The sequence below is a fragment of the Hermetia illucens genome, chromosome 4 (genome assembly GCF_905115235.1).
Source record: "Hermetia illucens chromosome 4, iHerIll2.2.curated.20191125, whole genome shotgun sequence".
NCBI classification, from domain to species: domain Eukaryota; kingdom Metazoa; phylum Arthropoda; class Insecta; order Diptera; family Stratiomyidae; genus Hermetia; species Hermetia illucens.
This window is the reverse complement of record NC_051852.1, coordinates 78,753,246-78,779,099: the sequence shown is the minus strand read 5'-3', so window position 1 is coordinate 78,779,099 and position 25,854 is coordinate 78,753,246. Positions and strand designations below refer to the sequence as shown.

General features: G+C 44.5%; 1 protein-coding gene across 4 annotated transcripts in view; it reads right to left on the bottom strand.

The window, feature by feature from the left end:
• LOC119654306 (nephrin) overlaps positions 1-3,842 on the bottom strand; it is a 356,601-nt gene extending 352,759 nt beyond the window's left edge. For all 4 annotated transcript variants that reach the window (XM_038059625.1, XM_038059621.1, XM_038059622.1 and 1 more), the window contains exon 1: positions 1,259-3,842. In XM_038059625.1, coding sequence (XP_037915553.1) covers positions 1,259-1,406 — 148 coding nt within the window. In that variant the 5' untranslated portion in view covers positions 1,407-3,842. The remainder of the gene's footprint in view (positions 1-1,258) is intronic.
• Positions 3,843-25,854: the final 22,012 nt, after the last annotated feature.

Sequence of the window (25,854 nt, the reverse complement as noted above, 5' to 3'; positions counted from 1 at the left end):
AGGGACGCCTTTACACGGACCAGAACCCTTCTGTGGATTCGGAAACGGTTTCATTGCTATGAATCTAAAAAATGGAGAGGAACGGTTGAGGGAATTATACTGGGCGGGCCTACCAGGGATGGAGCAGTCCAGGGTGCTTATTGGGGGATACGAACCCATACACGCAAAGGATTGCTTAAACCTCACCAAAAAGAACCTCCGAATCATAGTGGGAATTCTCACTGGTCATTGTCGGCTGAACTATCACCTAGGGAAGCTAGGGATATGTGAGCAGGACAGTGTCCGGCACTTGTACAAAGTAGGTCGAGGCGTCTGGGAGAAACTTAATACCAGATGCAAAGCTGAAAAATCTGGAAGTAGGGAACTTACTAAAGTTCCTAAAGGCTATAGGCCTGCTTGAGATACTATGATCAATAAGTACACTATAACCAGTAAAAGGGGCACAATAGTTCTTCAAGGACGTGGTGCGACTTTCCCTTAACAGAATAATAATAATGGTACAAATGGATTTTTATCCCTTCAGGAGAAGGAAGGCGAGAAGCCATACGGCATAACAGACCCTGACAATAATTGCAAAATTAGATTAGACCTAAGTGAACCAATTACTGAAGAATCCGGATTCTGCTGCAAGTGAGGTTGCTAACTGTTGCGGCACATGGCCTTCGGGGTAGACATTTCGTCAAAGTGGAATAGATTAAAGGGGCCCTGAACGACTTATTCGAGTGAAAGCCTAATAAAGTCGAAACTGATGAAATGCATTTAATAGGGCAAAGGTTGTAGTAAATAGTTCAGAACAAAGGCAATTTCTTCGCAAGGAAAATAAATAGGAAGCTGCTGCATAGAAAACTCCTTGAATCACTTTGAATAGCCTGATTACGTTTAGAGTTTTTCGTGATAATTTTTAACACTAGAGCTACTGAAGGATATAATTGAAATATTCTTGATACATTCGTGAATTCATGAAGGGAGATTGCTATACATTACGCTAATAAAGTTCAAAAATCGGTTGGTAAAGAATGTCAGCGCCAAGGATCAGGCCAAATCAGCGTCGGATAGCTAGACTACAAATGTTAACGGAAGCGACTCGAATAAGTCAGAGAACAATTTCAATTTCTGTTGTTTGGACTATGAAGCTTCAGCTTCCAGGAAAGGAGAGTGCAGCTTCAAGTTGCTATTTTCTGTCCATAAATAACCGATTGCCTCAGCATTGAAGCCGAATCCTTATTTCAACCTAAAATACATAGCCAAAGGTACTCACCGTAAATGTAGAAAAAGATGTTAATCCATGAGTTGGAACGCTTCGGTAGTAATTCCATTTTGATCTGTTTCCTATTATCCCCGTAACTGTAACTATTATAATCGTGTTTAATGCACGCACGTTTCACAAAAAATTTCTCGGCTTTCATTCGCCGCGTTCTTTCATCTCATCCCACTCAGAGTGCAACAAGCATTCATTTTATTTTGGCTTCAAGCAGGGAGTGAGCGGAACCCACAATTCAAAAACACTTTTCGCAGGAATTTACGAAATTTCCACCAAAAACTCAACAAAAAAATTGATGTGTTGTCTCACCAGAGCTCTTTCATTCTTTTCACGGAATCCGAAGCGGCTCTTTGTCATCCAGATACCATTGGCACCGATATGAGTCGCGGACGAGCCAGGAAAAAAACGGCAGGACGTCCACCGACGTATTAAATCACAACAATCAGAATAATGACAATAATGCGCTGACAATAATTACTCAAAATAACGAATGGGAATCGCTGATATGGCGCGCGAAAGTCATTGAGGACGAGAGGAATTGTTGGCAGGATATCGGGAAAATCCTCATTTTTTGCTCGTCGCCAGCATTGCAATCCGGGATAAAGCTGATAATTCGAAATGCCGTGCCGTTATGGATCATTTACACACGCACAAGTGAGTACTTGCGAATTTTTAAACTCCAACTAACAAACACAACAACTGGGACAACAAAGAGTTTCTGGAAGTGACCCAAGCCCCTTTCAACGAGAACGGATAACGATTAAATATTCACGGAAACTGATAAACGGACAAGGAATAACGCAACGACGTCTATAGTGATAGTGCGGAACGCGTTCTCAGCTTCTCGAATTTCTTGGACTCACGTATCACTCGGAGGATGCACTTCATTTGCGACCACCACAGACAGCACTAATGTCGGTACTACGCACTCGGGAGGTACGAACTTGACTTTGCTTTTTGGCTGGGATCTCAGGATACGTCTAGGACCTCGCTCTTTGCACACCAGTCAACAAGGACCCGTTTGATGGAAGAATTGGAAGCATATAAACATGAAATAAGTGATGGGGATGAACTAAAATAAGCAGATCGTGTAAAACTTTCAAGGATGCTCTGCATAGTCCTTGATCTCGACTAGCCCATGCTTTCCTGGATGCAGATTATCGTTTTTTACGTGTTCGCACTGGGAGATTGCCAAGCATTTTGGATGGTTCTCTCCTGGCGAGCTGTAGCTATAGAAATCGTCCTTAAGTAAAAGTTCGAGGACGAAGTCAGTTTTTAAGTTTTGCGTCACAGTTAGAGCCTTACATCAATGGTAACCGTTTCCGTTTCTCTCGTCACCGTCCCTGCCAGTGTCCGAGCGTCCTATCTGCGACTTGACTTTCCCTGCTTTCTTCTCTAGATGCCGTTATATAACTTTCGATTTGATAGCCCCGTTATGAAAAAGAACATAATTCATCCTTAGAACATCTTAAAATCAGTCCGTTTCAAACTTTTTCCATTGCTCTCGGGTCCTCGGGGGCTCCTTACCGAGTTCTTCACTGTTGTTAGCCGACCTTTCCTCGAACGCTCCCTGGCCTGCCTGCTCGAGTGCGGCTCCGGCGTTGTTGTTTTTTTCGGATTTGCTCCCGTTTTTGCCAGCAATGTGGTGGCGAAGTGGTTGCTTTACCACACACAGGGGATTCCCATAAATCATGCAGTTGAACGCGCGCGGTCGAGCCAGGAGGCAACTCCGTGGTTAATAGAATTTTTTAAACTTTGTTTAACAGAGGCCGGGACGTGGTCCATTCAGATGTTTTGCAGGACACTCCTGAGTACGGTCGCACAAGGATGGAGATGCGACGTCCTTCCTTCTGTAGTGAGGCGAGATTTTTTGGCGGGACCTCCGGCGATGTCAAGGGGGAGATAGTTCGTCTGCGGGTTCACTTGATTGCTACGAACGAAAACTAGTCCAGCTACCTCGCAGGTCACTGAAAACCACAACGAGCAATGCGTCACGGACGTACACACCTAAATGTCCTGGTGGGATGCCCGTCCTGTAGTCCCTTCGAGCCTCTAATTAACACGTCGCACGTTCACTCCAGTCTTCGGAGCCTTGCACATCACAGCCTTTTTGTCAACATTTCACTCCAACTCCACACGCGGCCCAGGACATTGCCAGCATCATTCCCATCGCACACAAGGACGTGATGCAGGACCACAGCCTCCTTCACTGAAACTGGGCCGCACTGCTTGCCGCACAGTTCGCTGGCGGACTCCGGTCCCGTCGTGCGATTCTGTCTGATTTACTGAGGATTGCGCGATGCATGCGCCCGGGCGGATGCGGAAACGCGAACGGACCAACGAGCGGATACGGGACACTCACCGGAACGGGAAACGCGGACGCGACTCACTCACAACCCGCGGAGAACGCACTAGACTTCGCGGACCGAATGCACTACGAGCGCGGACTTGGCTTTCTGACTGGGGCCGCTCACAGGAAAATGCAAATGCAGGAAAATGCCGAGGGTTCATGGAAATCTGAGCTTCCCTACACCTGCCCTACACAACGCCGTAATCATGCAAGAATCATCAGTGCCGGAGCACAGCTTGAACGGAACTGAAGCGCGGCGCAACGCAGACGTCGTCGGAGCCGCCACGCAACGCGAGACTCCTCAGATCTCGAGAATCTCAAGAAAACCAGTCGCAGCCTCGCAGGCGGCAGCTCCGCGCGGGCGGCGGCAACGGAGCGCGCCGCGAGAACAGGTTCACTCGCAGGATCCCCTGGCGAGAGAGAAAGTGAGTGGATGTGACGCGAGCTGGTACCCCCACATCAGAATCCAATTGGACTGCCGCGGGTGTTGCCGTCGTGCGTTGCAATACTCATCTTTTACTCCAATTGGACGCGGTGAGTGGCCGGCGTGGAAGAAGATGCATTTCGGGGTGCGTGCGCTGACCGTAAACACAACGAAAAACGTGAATTTGATCAATCTTTTTGGTTTGTTCTTTTTGATTTCAATCTTTGGTGCTTAGGAATTAGCTAATGTGAATGTGGGAAAGAGTTATCACTGCGGCAGGACACGCTTGCGAGTCTCTTGTTCTTTCTTCTGTGAAAGCTGGATATGCACTTAGTCTCTGAATTCCAAATTTTATCATTTTTTTTGTTTAAAAAACTGCTGCTGCTGCAAGACTATGGGGTCTATTTGGCTCATAAAATGCATTTGAGATGCGAATCGAACTCTAAAAGACATTTAATGATATAAAGTTCTTCACAAATAAATGTTATTTTATTTTATTTTATTTATTTCCAATTAGTGTCTTACATCTGATACATTTTGCATAAAAATAGCTTTGAATTAGCTTAGCTTAGAATCATTACAATGGGTGGCTATACATTGTTTGGCCCACCCGAGCTTCTCTGTAATTAACTTTATTGTGTAAAAACAAACTGTAATTTAGAACGTTCCTTGGCTTTGTATTTAATCAAAACATTACTTAACCTATTTGCAAAACTGCGTCCGCACTAATGACGCGAGAAGGTTTTATTTTACTTACATACATCTACCTTATTACTACTTATTACTACTTACATAAATACTTAATTCTATCATACACAATAGCACTTAAATTCATATAGTGCTTAGCCTCTTTGCACTCCAACCAGGCAAGGTGTGTCAAAAGGGAGAGGATTACTGATTTTAGGTCAGGGTTCAGTATCTGGCACGGCCTAAGGAAAGTCGCTAGTGGGATTGTTTTGTCCTGGTCAAGCAGTCTTCTAATTTTTGGGTTTGGATGGTTTTCAAGTTTATTAAAAAACCGCTCCGTAATGTTGAGAATATATTCTCTAATGGGGTCTATATTTGCTCGCCGGTATACTATGGCGTTCCTGCCGCACTTCTGAGTCTTCCAATTGTAAGACAATCCAGCGAAATGTCTTAATACACGGCGTTCGAAAGACATGCATTTATCCATGGCTTTCGAAGAGCAAGTGATCCACGAAGGGGCTCCGTAGCATGTGATGGGCTTGACGAGAGTCTTATATAGGATCAGCTTAGTTTTGGGGCTTAGACCCACTTTTTTGCGAAGAAGAAAGTAGATCTTGCGCAATGCACCATTTGCTTTGCCAATGGCGAGTTTAACATGGTCGTTAAATCTTAGGAATTCGTTGAAATTGATTCCTAGATATTTGATCGATTTCGATCCTCTTACTATTGTATTCCCGATTTCCAGTTTCAGGCGTTTAGCCTTTCTGTGGATGGATCTAGATCCCAAGTATCTAAATTTCCTCCTGAAGATGCAGACTTGTGTCTTGGTAGAGTTAATTTTAATACCCCAGCTCTGGTAGTAGTAGCAGAGGTCAACCAAGTAATTCTCTATATCGCTAACTGCCTTGTCTGGGCGAAAATTAGAGGAGTAGACGAGTGTGTCGTCGGCATACTGCATAAGTTCTGTACCGACCTCAGGGGAGGGGACATCAGCAGTGAAAATGTTGTATAAAGTAGGACCAGAAATGGATCCCTGCGGCACCCCAGAAGTAACCGGCAAGAGATCGGAAATCTCATTTCTGACACTGACGTAAAAATGTCTATCCTCGAAGAAACTGATGGCAAGTCTGATCGTCGGGATTGGGAATTCGTATTTGATCAGTTTATAGATTAGCCCGTTTATCCAGACGGAATCCTTTTCTAAATCCAGAGCGCAAGCTACCGTGGGTTTGTTATTGACGTTAAGTCTGCTGGCACACAGTATCATGGAGGTAGCTCAGGGCGTGCTGTGTTCCGTGTTTAGCGCGGAAACCGAACTGATGGTCTTGAATAATGTTGTTAAGATTGCAGTGTTGGACCAGCCCTACGGGTCAAGCTCTCTCAAAAAGCTTCCACACGTTAGATAGAAGTGAAACGGGTCTGCAGTTACCAGGTTCACAGGATACACCTCCTTTCCGAATGGCTATAATTTTAGCTATTTTCCAGGTGGATGGAAAGTAATCATTATTAATGCAGTTATTAAAAACCGCAAGCAGGAACTTTTTAAGACGAAATTCGGAATTCCATCCGGGCCTGCTGACTTTTTACAGCAGAAGTGTTCCTAGAAGTGAAATCTCTGACTGTTGAATCAACAGTCTTAGTGAGAGCTGTTCTGTTGCTCGGAGGTGTTGCGTTGAGCTGCCGCTCGAAGAATTCCCCAAGTGTTTTCACTTTCTCAGCATCACTGCAGACTCGCACTTTGTTTTGGGTTAGAACAAAGTTGCGGGCTTTGTATTTCCCTGTTAGCCTGTTGATATTTTGGAACATATTAGCTCCAGGCCTAATGTCTGCAAATTTGCGGGTCAATACCTTGCTACGGAAGGTCGCTACCGCCATGGATTAGCGTACTGAGACAGTTAATCCGGGAGAGTAATGCTTTATATTCCGCATTTATTTTGCGCTTGAGATTACGCCTCCAAATCTGCCTAACTTTCAAGTGGAGCATTATCTCATGTGGAAGAGAATTGAATTCAAACTCATCGACTTTTATCAGCTTAGACTTCCTGCGTGTAGCAGTGTCAATAGCGTCAGACGCCAAGTTAATACCTCGTCGATTTCTTTGTCTGACAGGTTGCGGTTATTTGAGATCTTTTTCAAGTTTCATGTTTTGGTGCTAACTCAGCCCTGAATTTATCCCAGTCAGTGTGGGCGAAAGACCTAATTGTGGTCATTACTCTCTTTTTCAGAGAAAGAGGTGAGGACAGTTTGAGATTGACCGCGAAATGGTCGGACATGCCTAGTAAGGCATCACATGATATTACCTGAAAGCTTTGCTATAGATTGACTACTGGGCCTTGACGGAGAATTCGGCAAGACCATTACGAAATTGGTAGGCGAGAAAGGGTCGTGGATCCATTTGAGTAGGGTTTTCCCATTAGAGTTAATGACCGTGTCGCCCAGTGAGTGTGCCTGGAGTTGAAGTCGCCTCCAAAGACAAGGTAATTAGATTTCAGCTGGAGATCGCTCAAGACTTTTAAGTCATGGCCCAGTTCCTCATTTCTAGATTGGCACCTAATATAAACGGAGACAATGAGATCCGTTTATTCCCAGCCGTTTTAATGAAAGCCGAAGCAGCGGAACAGGTTAGCAGGTTGTCTATGGCGACTTCCTCGAATTCATAATCTTTTTTAATTAATAGGGCAGAGCCGGTGTTGTTATCGTCCCGGATGATATTATATCCGGTGAAGTTCACGTTATGCCTGCTTTTAAAATGGGTCTCCGAAACGCAATAAATGTCTGTTTTCAGAGAGTCGTTTGGCGTGAGATTCAAGGGACGCGGAGTTAAAAGTAACGATACTTAACTCCATAAATTAAAAATAAGTTTAATGGCAGCGAATTGCCGTTGTTCATTCGTGCTGTCTGAGGTGAGGGCTCCAACCAATTCACGGAATCCAGCCGGCTGGTTTGGAAGGGACTTTGTTGGAGGTGGAGGTGCAGGGGCCACCCGGGGCTGTGATTGTTTCCTGGCTTGGGCGTAAGATATGCCCGGTTTCGCCAAACTTTGCGACAATTGTGTTACTGCCTGTTTGGTCTGCTGTGCTTTTGTAGATTGGCAGCTTCCTTTCGGGCCAGCATATCTTCATATGCTGGGCAACCGCGGAAGCTGGCGGGATGTCCGACTTTGCCGCAGTTGCAGCATTGCGGCATCTCCGTTGAGGGGCGTGGGTAGTCGCCACGCTGGTGTTTTGTGGTGCACTTAACACACCAATGTACAATTGTACAATTTTGAGCAACGGTCCCAAGGGTCTTATTTTTTCTAAGGTAACCTTCTGGTGTAGAATGTATTTCACCCTGAAGGTGTGCGTCCTCAGGTATTGAGGGGTGCTCGTTGTGGCGTTTAAGCCTTGCTCTTTAATAAGAGCGATCCTCGATGGATTCGGCGAAAATGAGGGTCTTATCCTCCCTCGTGTTCTTGAAAGTTGCCTTTATCCCTTTTGCCTTAAGGGCTTAAGGGACCTTAGCAGAACAGGGACATTTAATGAATATCTGGTAATTACCGGTATCTTTTGCTTCTTTGGTTTCTGAGCGGGGGTTGGGGTAATATTTGCCTGGGGAGTGCTTTCACTAATTTTAACATTTTTGGCATTAACCTTACTCCTTTTTGGTTTACGTCTTGTGACGAAGTTGAATGGGTCCTCGTGCTCCGATGTTGCGGCAGCGATGTTACTGGTTACGGTGTTGTTGGCTCCAACGTTGTTGACTTCAATGTTGCCGGCTACGATGTTGCTGGCTTCTAAGTTGTTCGCCTTTACCAAGACAGCTCCAGCGAAAGCTGTCGTCCACTTCAATGGGCTGTCCGGCTTGCAGGTTTTCCTTCTGATGCCGTTTTTCACGTTCTGCTCTGAGCTCTGCTCGGAGCTCCGCGATCTCCTCCTTCAGCATTTTAATTATCTCGAGCGGATTTGCTCGATTCTCGTCTCCGGGGCTCGGGCGCCCCTCTTGGTGGACATGCTGTCCCCAGGCCCGTCCTGCGTGGATGTCAGGAATTCAGTTCACTAAAAGAAAACAGAAAAAAAAAATCGCATGGAAATTATACTTTAATATAGGGTGTCTCAATAATATTGAGATCCACTGTATATTGTTAACAGAACGGTACTTCCTGTGTTGAATTGCTCTACAGAGTAATCCGCTTAACACTTCCGTCACTTTTTGATTTTCCGTTCTTAGAACACTCGGATTGCTCGGCAACACGTCCTTTCACTACGAGATCTCGAAGCGAACTCTCAGGAGAAATAGATGGCGGATGAAAATCAGTACGTAAAATACGAAACAACTCAGTGTCGGGATTCCTTGGCGTATGCCAGTCAGGATAATGCTAATGAGGATAGTTCTGAGCGCAACCTTGGTGAGATATATTTCAGATACCTGGATGCGCGTATGTATCTTATGGTAATTGATGGATAGATTTAATAAAGTAAGATAACGCGAAAAACGTCGGTGAGGGTGCTATAAGGTTGCGATGGATTTAGCCCGGCAGTCAAGTAAAATCCTGTTATGACAAAACCTATAATCCAAAATAAGGCTGATCCATATAATTAATTGATCACATAAGATAACGCCTAAATTCATCACCGCAGCCGTTAACATCGTTGCATGTATTTCTTTGTAGACAATGCGCCTCTCGCCACATTTCCACGATCGGTGCAACCCCATAACGATCGCGGATATCCTCATTTCGAATGTGATCAAAACGTGTCACGCCACTAGTCCAACGTAACATCTTCGTCTCCATTACCGCAAGATGCCGTTCATTGTCTTTTATAGTTGCCCAACACTCAGAACCATAGAGAGCGATAGGACGGACAACATTGCGGTAAATTTTCGATTAGAGACTGCTGCTTGTGCCTGTTTCATGGGGATCGGTCGTCAAAAATTCAGTTTTGTTTAGATTCAATCTGAGGCCGTGTTGCATGAGGCGATAATTCCATTTTTGGACAAGTTGTTCGAGATCATTTTTGCTATCAGATGCTAAGAAAACATCATCTACATAAAGTGGTATGTAGGGCGCTGGACGTTGGATATCCCGTGTGACGGTGTCCATAACAAGAACAAAGAGGAGTGGTGAGAGGGCACTGGACATTGGATATCCCGTGTGACGGTGTCCATAACAAGAACAAAGAGGAGTGGTGAGAGGGCGCTTCCTTGATGAACACCAACAGAGACACGAAGCGGTTTTGATACACCCGCCATACTTCGAACTTTACTTTTCGCATCGTGGTAGAGCACTTGAACCCAGCGCACGAGTGTTGTCGTAAAGCATACCAGATGAGTTCGTGTGGCACACGGTCAAACGCTTTCTCTAGATCCAGAAATGCAATGTAAAGAGGGCGATGCATCTCACGGTGTTTCTCCATGAGTAACCGCGGAGCGTGTATTACGTCAGTAGTTCCGCAGTTCATGACAAATCCGGCTTGATTCACTGTTATTTCAACGATTTCGCGAATATGGTTGTCAAGAATGCGTTCAAAAATCTTCATGGTATGGGAAAGCAATCGGATCCGACGGTAATTTGAACATTCTGCTGGACTACCTTTCTTTTTCCATATTGGAACAGTGGTACTTTCTTGCCAGTTAGATGGTGTTATTCCTTCCTGAATAATCCGATTAAAGAATTCACTGAACCACGATGTGGTCAGGTCGTGTGGCTTTCCCCGATTTCATTCGTTTTATTGCCGCCTCGACTTCAGTTGCGCTAACAGGTGAAACTGGTCCAAATGTCGGCAATGATTGTGGAAGTGGAGGATGAGCAAATTCTTCAATTGAAATCTGCTCGAAGTATTCTCGCCATCTATCTGTTGCGGCTCGACGGTTGGTGCGGAAAGTACCGTTCTTGCCTTTAACGCAACAAAAGTGTTCGATATCCAGTGCACGTTCGTTACGGCTTTTAACAAGTCGATACAGATCTCTCTCGCCATCCCGGGTATCCAGTTTATCGTAAAGATTTTTTTAATGGTTCGCTGGGGTGATAGCGTCCGCTTTCTTTGCTTCCCGGTTGGTATTATTATAAATTTGCCAATTAGCAGGCGTTTTATCGTCGAAAAATTTGTGGTAGAGGCATTTCTTTTCACGGACCTTCATTTCAACATCATGATTCCAAAGCCAAGTATCTCGGTTGATGTACCGCTTACCCGGCTTGGTGACCTAGAGCGTTGCAGACGCCGCTTTGTAGTTCCATGATTCTTCATTTAGTTCCATGATTCTTCCACATTCGTAATGGTCGGTCATCGTGTGAAAGAGATCGTTCCTTCTTTTTTCTCACCAAATCGCCACCATTTAATGCGTCGCGGGCTAGTGCGTTCCTCACGCTTTTTTATCGGTGGCTTAATTCGCAGCACGGCAATCGATGACCGACGTTAAGGTCCGATGGTCTCATTGGGAACGACTTTGCAATCACTGACAGTGATAAAATGTCGGCGTCTTATGAGAATATAATCGAATTGCGTTTTACTGTTCCCACTATAAAATGTAGAAAGGTGAGACAATCGTTTGATGAACCATGTATTCATAAATACAAGATCATGGGTGTCCGCAAAATCGATTATACGGTCGCCACCCTCATTGCACGCTCCAAACCCCTTTCCCCCATGGCACCTGTTACCGTCTGCCGTTTTACCCACATGACCATTAAGGTTGCCAGTAATAACAATATAGTCGTCAGCAGGCACTTGACAAGTCTTTTCATCGAGAAGTTGCCGTAAGGCATCTTTCTCGGAATCAGTTCTGTGGTGTCTGTGATGCGTACGCGGTGAAGACGTGAATAGTGCGATCAGCTGATATAATGGTGAGCTTCATCAGCCAATCATCAAATCGTTCGACTCCTTTAATGGCATCACGGAAACCCTCTGACATGGCAATGGCAACACCATATTGAGTGTGTGGGTTACCAAAATATAGAAGTTCATTCCCATTTTTACCGCGTTCGCGTTCAATGTCACAGCTTTTGGCACCAGACCATCGGGTTTCTTGCAGAGCGCAGATATCAATGCGCCTTTTCCGAAGGGCTCTTGCGAGTTCCCCCGTCTTTCCAGTTAGGGTACCAACATTTAGCGTGCAGACACGTATTTGTTTTGTTTGTTTTATTCGACTAACTTGCTTACGTCCTGACGTCGTCCATGCGTCAAGAACCGAGGCCCGTCCTGCCGCATCGACTGAGGTGGACGCACTAGCATTTTTCCGAGGCTTGTGACTCAATCTGATCATCATGTTTGTAACGACATTGTATGCATTTTCTTGGTCGGCCTGTCGCGGGACCTGTCACCAAGAAAGTTCAGGTAGGATATAGCATAGTAGAATAACTCCAACTATACTCTATTTATCTCTTTCCCTGATCTCAGCATTTTATTTTTGTTTTACTGAAGATAGTACAGAGTACGTTGCGTCAAACCCTCCTCCTTTACCTGGGCTTGTGACCAGCATACTATGTTAATAGCATGGCGGAGTTCCTTCTGGGCGAACTACTTGTGGAAGAAGCGGGTCTGGTTTAAAATATTTTACACTTGCTCTGTAGGACCCGCGAATTCTTTGCGGTGAACCCTGTTGTCCTAATTCGTTCATGAAAAATGAGGGAACCGCGTCAACAGTTTAAGTGGTTTAAAATATCGAACCAAAAAAAATGTTCTAGAGGAACCATTTTCAAAACTTGCGCTTATTGATGGGTCTGATGTCGGCACTGCCAAGCTGAAGCCATTTGGTGATGCGTTAATGACGCATGTGACGAGATCCTGGAAGGTGTCGTGTATACTCTTGCTTGATCAGGCTAAAAGTTCGGTCCGGAGCGAATTTAGTGTGTCCAATGAAAAAAAGGAAGGAAAGAAAGGAAATCTTCTGAATGTGTTTTATGTTAACACCCAGCATTGTTCTTGTTCTGTCCTGCAGTGTTATCACAAAACAAAATTAATTCGTTGACTGGACTTGCCTTCGGTGAAAAGTCACGTAACATGCTAAAAACAGCATTGGCCTCTTCGCCTGTGTGGTCTGCCTCATCAATCATGTACGTATGCTGTATTTTTGTACCTTCGTTATTATATTGAAATATGACGGACCAACGGCCTGCGGGGTGCAGGATGATGAAGCAAGGTGGTGAGCAAAATCAAAGGATAAAACTATCTGTGAACGTTTGGGTACGCTTTTGGCATGTGCAAGCTCATCTTGTTAGAATTTGCGTTGCACTTCGGCTCGATTTAAACGGTGGAAATATTCGTTTAATGTGGCTTTTTTGGTGGTGTCCTGTGTATTTTAAGCTGTATGTACGGCAGCTGTATTTTGCTAACAAATATCACATAAGTTATCAGCAAGCTCCATGAAGCAATATAGGACATAGTTCATTCCATGTTTTTAAAAATTTTTTTGCATCGCGGTTTCCAAATTTTCCTCTTGTTGCGCTTCCGTGATTTTGGAGAAGGCAGACGACAATTTCATGACGCGAAAATCTTTAGACCGTATGTTGTGTAACAGTCTTACCCAACTTTAAACGCGTTTTTCTCGAAAAGCACTTTTTAGGTATGAGGCCCCTTTCTTCCGAGCCGGAATACATATATATAATGTGGGAAGTGCTGTGATCTGTACGATTGAAAAAGTTAGATTTAGTTTAGGTTTATCTTCAGTTCTAAACTACTCTTTCCAAATACAGAGCCATTTGGCCACGCTCCACGGCTCAGAGAGAGACAAAGAGATGTCACTGGCGTCGGTGAATTGTTTGACGAAAGACGTTATGAACTATGAAAAATCCCACCGAAAATAAGAAATCATATTTTTGCTTTTCCTGGCCTTATTTAAGGCGTATAATGTATTTCACCTTCATAATTTCATTAATTTAGTGAGGTGTCTCGAAATTGGGTATGAAAAGCGCTGATCGAGATTTGATTCACCTTATGAAAAGCCTTATCGTTCCTAGTTATAAAGTTAGCAGCCAAAAGTAGTTTTAATCGAGGATGTTTCACGGTTAGTTCAGACATGATATCTGCCGGGCTTTGCAATGGCATTATACCCTTGTTCGCTAATGAATGTGAATATTTTGGTGTGATCAGCAACTATCTCCTCGAATATTTGAATCTTATCTGCCCCCGTGTCTTTGAGGACGCTTTCATACCTTTATGCTTGATAGTTTTCAATAATTTGGGCACGTTACGTAATGTGTGATTGTAGGAACTTTCCCCATTTTAGGTTTCTTGGAGTGGGTTGAGAAAGGGGCAGTTTTTACACTAACCTTATTATTTTTGGACTCCGAAGTTGAACGAAACTAAACGGAGTTTAAAGAGACTATCGACTCTATCGTGGAGGTTTCTACATAGTTGTAGGTAAATAAATTAAAAAAATGGAGACGGTGGGATAGTATACAAGAAAGGGAGTTTTTTTTTAAAGAAGATGGTTCCCGCAATCTGGCGTTACGGGAAGGGAACCCAATTACGGAGAAATAATTAAGAATGGTTAGAATAAATAAGTATTGGAATGGTTCGACAGTGTCAAAGACAGAAAAGGAAAGCAATATGAAGTCATACATACATTCTGGAAGCACGATTGGTGATATCAAGACAGTGTCTGCAAAATGGAGCATATTATCTGAGGCTACTTGAGTTACGGGGATGGTTTGATAGCCAAGCTTTAAATAAAATTAAACGGATGAAGAAGACTAGGTCCTTATTGGTTAAACAAAATTGGTAAAAAAAACAGATACGGCATCTCAGGAGCCAACTGTCCTCTTCTTCAGTGTACATATACTTTCCTAGCTTGGTTCCCGAAGTATAGTATTTGTACTACTCACCACATTTTCTTAGCCAATAAACTGGTATGTTTTTTTTTGGTAAAGATGCTGGGAGTCCTGAGTCCGCATCCACTTTTTATTGGTCCATCGCAAACAAGGAGAATGTTATGTGATGCGATGTTCGTCTCATTAACAGGGTCCTTAATTCATGTAGATATTATGGACTTCCCGCCGAAAATCTAAACGGCAGTCAACCTGCCATTCAGATATATCAAATATCTTAAAAGAAATTTTGAACAGAAGGAAAGGGTATTTTTTGGCGAGAGTATGGTGGCTACATTCACGTGTAGGGATAATGAAAACACCTTTTCACAAGCTAGGAAAATTGTCATGTTGAAAGTTATGCAGGCTGGGAAGAAATGTGTTAATTAATATTTAGAAAAAGGAGGCAGAAAGACCATTGTGATTGGGTTCAGTATTGTTCTCAAGATTGGTGAGGTTAGAAGGCCAATACGCCCTCAACGCACGTCAAACATCCCCTCCCGGACGTCATTAGTGACTTTACTTAAATTTGCAGCGCTCCAAACCGAGCTAAAGTAACATGGTTTTCGGAATACTTATATTTTTTTCCTTCCTGGGTGTTTCGAACGGAACTTTTTATCGATCTTAGCAAGCCATTTAACAGGCAAACAGGTTCGATAAAATGATATAAAAGACGTCGATGGCTTGGCCACATGTTGTTGAACCATTAATTCCTCAAATGCCTATTGAATTTAATTAATTGCATTACATGTGGGATATCCAGTAATCTGTCGAAGAATTTCTTGATCATATGAGAGGCGCAAAGACAGGGCAAATATGTTCAGATTATAATAAATGGTCGAGAAATATATCGGGCAATGCACTATGCGTAAAGCAATTGTCCTTACTTGAAGAATCATAATCAGAAGGTTAACAAATTTGAAGGCATTGAGCGATAAAGAATCCTAGGAAACCAATTATAGTGGCTACTCGACCAGGAGGTTGTCTAAATCTAATAAGTAATTTTTTATTTGGGGATAGAGGACTTCTAAGTCCGCATTCACTTGATGTCGGATCGGATGATTAGTTGCCTCTGCCCTGGTACGAAACCGTAGCCGTCTTCGTCCCTCTTTTCATTTTTGAACTTCGGGTGTTAACCCAAAGACAGGAGTCCCTGGACCGTAAACAGTGGGATCAAGTTGCTCTTCATTTGGTTCGGTTCGGCATCAAGTGGATGTGGACTTAGCTTAGCTATCCCAGAATACGATGCAAGAATTCCAGAATGAAATTCCTGTTTTTGATTTTATAAGCGTAGAACCGAGCCATTATCCGGAGCAGGCTCAGGTTCGAACGCTGAGAAGGTAGTCGCCTCAGTTCCTTACGTAATCTTGTTAGGCATCGGCTCGATTTACGAGTGCGTTTGTATTTGTCATAACTGTATTTTGTTTGCAATTAAGAATGAGAAATTTTCAAACAACTGATAAACCGATCATTATGAAATTTTCAGGTATAGTTCTTTATGAAATTGTCAAGAATATACATAAACCTCTATCCTATTTTTAATTAGTGGAAAAAAATGGTAAAATTTGCAATATCATTTTAAAAATTTAGTTTTGATTACTTTCACCTGCAGTGAGGTTGATAGTAGTAGTTGAAGAACTCCTGTTACGATCTTTAGCAGATCAATACTGTAAGAGCACGGTAAATTGCAATTATTGCGATTCCCACAACTCGATGCATATTCTACGGGGCAATAAACTTATTAGTATCTAGTGTCCCTATAGGACATATATCATATAATCAAAATTGTAAACACTCAGGAAATTACAGAATTTCCATTTTTCATGAAAATTAATAGAAAACGTAGGTTACTGGGGGAGCCACAGTTTGAGCACTGAGGCCTTTGTTGGGCTCATTGTACTATCCCCGTAAATCGCCTATTCAATGGCTCTTATGGTCAAGAAAACTTAGGTCAACCCAAGATTCGAAAACCTGTACTGGCTCCTCAACGAATTTTCCAAGCTGCCTTGAAATTCAAAGTGCTGATATATAAAGCAACGATAAAGCCAATCTGGAGTTATGGTGGTTTGGAAATCTGCTCGCACATCCAACATCGAAATCCTTCAAAGAATGCAGTCTAAAATATTGAGACCAATTTCCTCCGGCCCGTGGTATATCGGAAACTACAATATCCACCATGACGTGAAACGACAAAATTATTCAGCTGAAGTTAACATACTTTGATAAACTTCACATCAAAGCACCTTAGCCAGGAACTTATCGCATAAAATCCATTACCATCGCCTAAAGAAGAAAAATTTATTGCGTTAATGATTTATTTATTAATATATCAAAACTGAAATAATTAGCTGCCAACTATTCTACATTCCTGAACGTTGGTGAAGGATTAGATTTAAAATTTGATCAATTTTTGTTATTTTCTATGCAGTAGAAAGGTCCAAAAATAAATGTGATTCAATAAAAAAAGTGTTTGTTATTCTCAAAATAAAATAAAATCTTCCAACGAAAGAAAAATGTTTTATCTGAGTTTCAACTAAAATTCCATACACGGTACCCCGGGTGAGTTTTCCTGGGGGATATCATGAGTGCTAATGCTGCGTGTGCCCGGAGAGTGTAATGCGTCGAGCTAATGCGTACAACCGTTCTGAGAGAGGGCGAACCCGTGCGCCGGACAGGGCTACAGTAGTGGGGGACACCAAACTCGTTTCGAAGGGGTTGCAACACGCGTTCAGCTCGCGTGCCATAGACTCTTGATATCACTCGGATTCGCAACTCGTCCTGCGCTGTTGCAAACATCTCTCTCCCATGGACCATCTCCTCCATCTGCAATCATTGTTATCACTGCCACAACAGGAGAACGACAATCGCCAACAATATAGTGACGATAGTTGGGAGACTATGGTCCAGCCGCGTGTAGTTGGAAATGGGATCTTATCACGACCCTCCTGCGGTGGAGTTTCCATGAAATATGTACCCTGAGACGATCTGTTTTAAAATATCTTATCAGAGCGGAAATAGTCCCAAAATATTTTTGCTCCGCGTTATTAATGCACGCAATGAAGGAGTCTCAGGTAAGCATTCCGGAGCATGGCGTCAATTTGTCGGCCCTTTGATGGGCGCATTCCGCCACAGTGAGGAAGTGGTAATATGACGTAGGAAGCCAAGTGCCTGCTGTTCGGAAACAACAACAAACACACCCCGTTGTCGTCGAGCAGCCCTCTCGATAAGGACATACTCTCGCGAAGGAAGCCTGTCTCTGGCCTTCCTGGCATTGTAACTGTTGCTCTTAGTGGTGTGGCTCGACTGACTCTTTGTAGTTTTCTTCAGTTTTCCCGTTTGTCGCCTGTGTCCCTGTTGTTTTTTTATGACATAACGCCATAGGGTGTCACAGGGAAGTCATAAACTTCACCGCGGCGGTAGAATCAGTCCACTCGGTGGCTGTTTTGGACAACAATTTGGGCGGTTGACTGTCGCCTCCCTTGTAGCGTGTTACGGAAAAATTGCTGAGGTCGAACGGTACAGATTGATTTTTCTCGGGTAATAAAAGCCAGGATATAATGCCTAGTCATTTTTGAATGACATACTTGTGTAGTGCATTCCTCAGGATAGTTTGAAAACAAAAGGGGCAGGTAATGACGCAGAAGATACAACAACAACCATAACAGTATCTCGTTTACGATGGTGACAAATATTTCACCTACATCGGACGAAATTAGAGCAGCATTTTTTATGATCAGATCGGGGGTGAAATGGTGTAGCGCTGCCGACGGTTGTTGTTGAAAAAGGATACTTTAATGGACTTGTTTGGGATTAACCGGGATATGAATCAGAGCACATTACGACCGGAATGAATTGAGGAGGGAGGAGGGTTCTACTTTTTTGTTTGTGGCTGATTAAATTCCTGATGGTTTGGTAATGGCCGCACTGTTGTTCTGCTTATAGGCGAAGTGATCTCCGAATTTGTAGGTTATTTAGATTTATACAAACTAGTTACCTTTGGCAAACTTGTTAAAATTACAACCTGCAAACAAATGACGGATATGTGTATGCCTGAATAACGAATGAGTAAATGTTAGCTAGCAATTAGAGAAGAAGGTCATAGAGGAGACTTCCAACTACAAATGGGATTACAGAATCGCATTTATTGTCCACTAAAGCAATGTGTCCTCATAAACCATTCTGAAAAGAGATGGATTTTACATGGCAACAATCTGAGTTAAGCCTTATAAATAACTGAAATTTTAAGGGGAGAAATAAGAACATGCCCGGAAGGCTTAGTGGTTAGAACACTAGGCTTTTGCAATGGAAAGTCGCGGTTCAAGCCACATTGATGACGGGAGAATTCGTCTTCTGTCGAATACGAAGCTGCGAGTGCGTCAAATCAGAGTAATAATCATGAGCGGCAGCAATGCTGGCCACATGCCTCTATGGCTTCAAGGGTTAGATCCAAATTATATTGTTGCGGCATTGATTATCATTACGTCCTTATGTCTGAGGTTGCCCGTTAAATGCTGGAAGTATGTGTATTTGGAAAGAAATACAGGAAAAGCCTATTGGCCTTGCTTGAAACGTATCTAGAAAGTTTTAGACAACGCCATTTAGGGCACGATTCTGGCTAGATCGATGTTAGCGTCAAGGTAAATTCTTTTTGTCAAAAATAGCGTCTACCTAGGGCCGCTTTGCATTTTTCTAGATTACGTCAAACCTGTGGGTGCTACAATCTTGCATATTTAGAGTGAATCAGATACACTATTTTCAGCCTAGACTTTCATATAATCCTTGACTATTTTGATTAGAAGAACTATTTTTGTTATTAAGCCAGAATAAATATGACATTAGTACTATAGTAAGAAAACTAGATAGACTTTGAGGCATCCTTCACCGTTCAAAGTTGGGCTATGTGCAGCCCTTCGTTTTCAATCATAAAGTTCTCGGTCACAATATTATGGCGAGCGAATGACTACTACTGGCCTGTGCTGACGATATCGACATCATGGGATCGTGCAAATCGCAGGCGGCCATTGGGGCGAGATCTTGGGCTGGAGATAAATGAAGGCAAGACAAGGTATATAGTGGCAACGTCAGCACCGAAAACCAACCAACATCAAACCGCACTGGTCAAACAAGAAGAATAAGTATATGAGAATAAAACTTTGAGACCGTTGATAATTTGCCTTATCTAGGGTCGAAAATCACAACCGATAACAGCTACGATGATGTTCCGCTCGAAACGTCTCACCATAGGGTCAAAGCTCTTAATGTACAAGAAAATTATCTTGCCAGTCCTCTAAACACCGGATCCACCCCAACGTTCCGGCGCCCGGGCTGCGAAGGAAGCATTTCAGACGTAACCTTCGCGTCGGAATCACTGGTGTCGCTGGTGGACGGGTGGCGAGTTCTGGAAGACTTTTCGGCAAGTGACCACCAATATATTGCTTTCGAAGTGGTGGACACAAACTCTCGGTGTATGCCACCCCAGCGATCTTTTTGTGTATGGAACGTCGCGAAAGTGAACACCGGGAAGTTTGCCGAAACTCTGGGAACAGGTGGGGCCACGCAGAATGGTACTCCTGGGGGCGGTGGCGCCGCGGGTGACACTGTCGTAAATTCAGTTATGAACCTGATAGCGACGGTCTGTGGAGTTCCATGCCCAGGAAGACATCGAGGCGCGGCAAACCTTCCATGTATTGGTGAACAGTGGAAATCGCAGAGCTCCGGAAGGAGTGTCACAGGCTCCGCCGCTTAACACATCGTCTAGGCGACCGGGGGGAGTCATGTACCATAATGATGGAGTACAAATCAGCCAAAAGGAGACTGCACAGCGCAATAAACAAGAGCAAAGCTCGCTGCTGGCAAGATCTGATCGACGAGGTGAATGGGGATCCGTGGGGACTCGGTTACAAACTTGTAACCCGAAAAATCGGGGCTCTGCGGAAACCCTGTTCACTTAAGGCCGAGCAGATGGACCGCATTGTGAGGGCACTCTTCCCTGCACACCCCGTATGGGATGGTGACGTCGGCGCGGAGAGCGCAGAGGACTGTCCACTTTTCTCATTTGCCCTATGAAAAACAAGAAGCGCCAGGACTCGATGGTATTCCAGCAGAGGTATACAAACTGGTATTCCAACACCGGCCAGACCTACTGCTCGGCGCATTCAACGCTTGCCTGAAAGAGGGCATTTTCCCTGCTCATTGGAAAGTTGTGAGGCTTGCGTTGATCCCTAAAGGCAAAGGCGGTCCCGATTTGCCGTGTTCATACCGCCCACTATGTATGCTTGGTACTGCTGGGAAAGTACTCGAAAAGCTCATCAAAAGTAGTATCGCTGAAGTGATATGCGCTGCCGGTCACGTCGGGGGTAGTACAGGGATCCATCCTAGGGCCGGACCTCTGGAACGCTACCTATGGTAGTCTGCTTAAACTCGACATGCAAGAAGAGTCGCGCCTGGTCGGCTACGCAGATGATGTCGCAGCGCTTGTTGCTAGACGCACTATCGAACAGGCGCAAAGCAGAGTCGGCATATTGATGCGACGGGTAAGCGGATGGATGACTACTCATGGTTTCAACCTTGCACTGGAAAAAAACGAAGTAGTCATCCTGACTAAAAAGAGAATTTCGACCCTGCGCCCCATATCGTTCGGCGAGTCGATAATCGAGTCAAAATCAGCGGTAAAGTACCTCGGGTTGACTCTTGACTCAAAGATGAGCTTTTCTGAGCAAATCCAAGCAGCAGCAAACAAGGCTGCGGCTGGAGTTTCGGCGTTAAGTAGGCTAATAGCAAACATTGGGGGTCCTACGTCTAGTAGGCGACGTCTCCTGATGAGCTCAACGCAGTCTGTCCTGCTCTACGGCGCAGAGGTATGGGCTGGCGCTCTTAACAAGGAGGTATATCGTAAACGCCTCGCGCAAGTACAAAGATGGGGAGCTTTACGGGTGGCGTCTGCGTACCGCACTGTCTCTGAACCGACCGTGATGGTGACCGCGGGGGTTATCCCCGTTGCCCTTCTTGCTAGGGAGCGTCAGGCCATATACAAGCGCAAGTGAGATGAGCCAAGGGAGGTGGTTGCTCGCGAAGAACGGCAACACACTCTAGACCAGTGACAGCTCTCTTGGCAAAATGAAACTAGAGGCAGATGGACTGCGCGACTCATTGGCAACTTAGGTGCGTGGCTGAATCGGGAGCATGGTGAGACTGACTATTTCCTTACCCAATTTTTAAGTGGGCATGAAAGTTTTCAGTTTTACCTGCACAAGATTGGAAAGGCGCGTTCTCCGGATTGTGTGTTTTGCAATGGAGTTGTGGACGATGCCCACCACACTTTTTTTTCTTGTGGAAGGTGGGATGGGGTTCGTCAGCAGCTCTATTTAGACACAGGGGATCTCTCTCCAGACAACATTGTGGAAGAGATGCTGAGGACTGCTGACAGGTGGAACCGTGTTGCCCATTACGTTCGGGCCCTTCTCGTTGCTAAGAAGATAGAACTCGACCGGTGGAGGAGCCGGATGGCAAGGGGCTCCTTGAATTGACAGTTCCCTTCCTCCTCTCCCCTCCCGTTGGTGAAAGGAATTCCCTGATTTGAAGGCTCCGCAAGGCGGGAGAGTTCGGAGTCTAGCCCGAAGTAATGTGACAAACGGTTCCAGGCTAGCTCTCTGACGATGGGGATGTGTTTAGCTGATAGTCCGACGACGTACCGAACCGGGAGTCTAACACTCTGTGCGTAAATGTATTCACCTACCCTACCCCCCAAAAAAAAAGTCCTCATGTATTCCTCGGAGACTTGGGTTCTTAGCAAGAAAAATTGCGAACCCTTGGCCGAGTTCGAGAGCATAATCCTCCGAAGAATTTTTGGCCCCTTACATGAGGATGGACGATTCCGTAGCCTACATAACGACGAAATCTATGAGCGATACCATGACCGTCCCGTTGTGGATAAAATCCGGCTCAGTAAATTACGATGGACGGGTCACTTAATCGGTATGGATGAGGATGATCCCACCCGGAAAGTCTATAAGGGCAATATCTATGGTAGAAAAAGAAGACGAGGCAGACCCTGCCTAAGATGGAGCGATGGCGTAGGTCAGGACGCCAGAGAGCTTTTAGGGATATCGAATTGGTGGACCTCGGCGCAAAACCGGGATGTCTGGAGTTCCTTATTAAGGCAGGCCTAGACCGGATACCGATTGTTGCGCCGTTAATGATGATGATGAATTATGTTTAGGTTCTCATGCAGGTAGACAGGATGTGGGCTGTTTCATGGCAAAGTGTAATCCTCACAATGGGTTTTGCGTATAATCGGATGCGATGGGGAAACACGTCTAGGCGGCTGTAATGGTAATGGTGAGAGGCTTATGCATTTTTGTCACAGCGAGCTCCTCGTTATAGGTGGCCTATTTTGCAAGCATAGAACTTGCCATAAAGTCAGTTGGGTTTTAAACTGATCGACACCGTATGAGCAATCAGATTGGCCACTTTGCGATCAACAGTAGATTTAGGAGTTGTCACTTGGATGTACGGAACAAGAGAGGTCCTGACATCGTTTCGAAGTTGCTCACCATCTGAAGGTCGCTTAAAATCGCTTGCGTGTCGCATCCGCTACTTGTCGAAGGATTGGAAAGCTGCGACCCCCAAGTTCAGCATCCAGCTGTCGCTCGACAGTGGAAGAGCTATGTTACTGATGGGAAGGCTAGTATAGTATCTCGCCTCCAAATATCGAAAAACATTGCTATGTAGGTCGTCGACCACTTCCCGAAAGGGAATCACAAGATTTGGCTGACTAGGGTCGTGAGAATGGATTGGTGAACGGAAGGGATTGAAGACTTTTTTGACCGCTTCAAAACCCTAGACCACATCACAAAAGAACTTGGATGTGTATGTGTGTCAAATCCTTTTCTTACCTCTACGCGGTAGTGGCTGGGAAATGTATCTGAAGACAACGAGAGAGGGCATTATTCAATACTTGGGAACAATGAACATGGCATACGGGAATAGAACACGATCTGGAACTTGATTTTAATTGTTGACCTTAAACTGATGTTTACAGTATTCCGCAACCTGACCACATAATGTGAAATCCTATATGGCTTACAGGCTATTGCTGTAGCATTGATAATGGTATTGAGTGGGAACCCAGCTATCATGTGTACGAATAATCTTAAAATCGGTCGAGGTGCCAGAGTACGGAAGAAGTCATTCCATTCAGTAAGGTTAAGTAAGGAACTTCAGGAATCCCGATTTTACGCCGCGGATCATCAATTTGATATCCTTAAAAACTGTCTGGTAACTCATATTGTGTGTCAGGATAGCTGAGTGATTAGAGCACAAGGCTGCCATACGGAAGGTCGCGGTATAAATCTCACTAGTGGCAGTGAGGTTTGTATCGTGATTTGACGTTGGATACCAGTCGACTCAGGTGGATCAGGAAAAGAGATAAAGTACAGTTATAGTTGTTCCACTATTTTAAATCCTATCTGATCTCTCTTGGTGACATGACCCGCCACCAGGTGAGCAAGAAAATTTATCTAATGTCGTTAGAAACAACATGATCGGATTGAGGCAGGGACGGGCCCCGGTCTTGTCGAAAAATGACCCAGGGTTTTTGAAACACGGACGGCGTCAGGACGTAAGTAAGTTAATCCGAGCAAAACAAATATGTGTCTGCACGCTAAATGTTGGCACCCTAACTGGGAAGACCGACGCGCGCAATGAGAGTAGCGACCGTATAATCGATTTAGCGGACGCCCATGACTTTGTGCTAATGAATATATAGTTTATCAAACGATTGCCTCATTTTCCTACATTTTATAGTGGGAACAGTAAAACACGAACGGACCATTACAAAAATCTTTACGGTAAACTGGACACTCAGGATGGCGAGAGAGTTCTGTATCGACTTGCCAAAAGCCGAAACGAACGCCCACAGGATATCGACCACTTCTGTTGCGTTAATGACAAGAACGGTAGTCTGCTTACCAACTTCGAACCGCGGCAAAAAGATGGCGGGAACATTTCAAAAAGATTTCAACTGAAGAATTTGTTTATTCTCCACTTCCACAGTCATTGCCGACATTTGGACCAGTTCCACGTTTCAACGAAACCGACGTCGAAGAGGCAATAAAACGAATGAAATCGGGGAAAGTCACAGGACCTGACGACATCGCATCTAAGCTCTGGAAAGCGAAGAGCTGGGACCCAACACTGTAATCAGGTTATTCAGAAAGGTAGATCACCATCTGACTTGCAAGAAAGTACCATAGTTCCAATATGAAAAAAGAAAGGTAGCCCAACAGAATGTTCAAATTACCTCTCGATTCGGTTACTTTCCCATACCATGAAGATTTTTGAACGCATTCTTGGCAACTGTTGTCACGCAATCGTTGAAACAACCTTGAATCAAGCCGGATTCGTCAAGAACTGTTGAACTATTGACGTTGCGTCAACGATTATTATTTATTGTGGAAGGCTCAGTGTTCACTCTCACCTGATAGTTAGAGGGGATTCTAGGCTGTATTTTCATTCGAGCCCGGAGCACCATTCCAGAGAATGATCCGAGTCCATACTGGTCCCCTATATGTTGTGACATTCATAAAGGCTGAGAAGTGGCGGCGTTCAATTAATACGTGGTCCATTTGGTTGGAGAGGCCTGGAGAAGCCAACATTTATTTGTGGACAGCTTTTCGCGCATACCAACCGCGTAAACAATCCGCAGTCCAATATCATATGTGGTTTCACACAATATAAGCTGAGGGAGCTCAATGGTCGTTAAGTCCGGGTTCCGTCCCCACTTTACTTTCTTATGGTTGCCTTTGACTCCTTGGTGGGGTCCAGCGCGTCAACCACACCAGCGCGCCGTTACTCGTTGCTACCTGAAATGAGCTTTATCTTTCCCCACGACCTCCCGCGTCGTGCGCCAAGTGCCCTTTGGGGCTACTCAGTCGTCAGCCATTTAGAGAGAGCGTATTCATCTGCATGCCATAGCACGCAATGCAATTGTCACCCCACGTTAATGTGTGACTTATTTACTGCCACTTCAAGTTCTTCATTTGAGACATTGTGAGGCCAGCGTACTCCGATGATAGGACGCAGACAGGTATTGACTGGCACTTAAAGCTTTCGAGTAACAGTGGAAATCACTTTCCATGTGCTACACAGAAAAAATACAAGAACATAATAGTCTCAACTTAATCTTGGTGCTGACATAACTGCATTTCCAGATTTTACCCGAGGCTACGAAAGCGGATCTAGCGTTCTTAATACGCCGAGGAACATATAGTTCGGAGCCGGTGTCGGCAGAAACCACGCTTCCTAAATATACATGGTCCATGACCCGATGAGAAAGCAAACAGATGTCATCA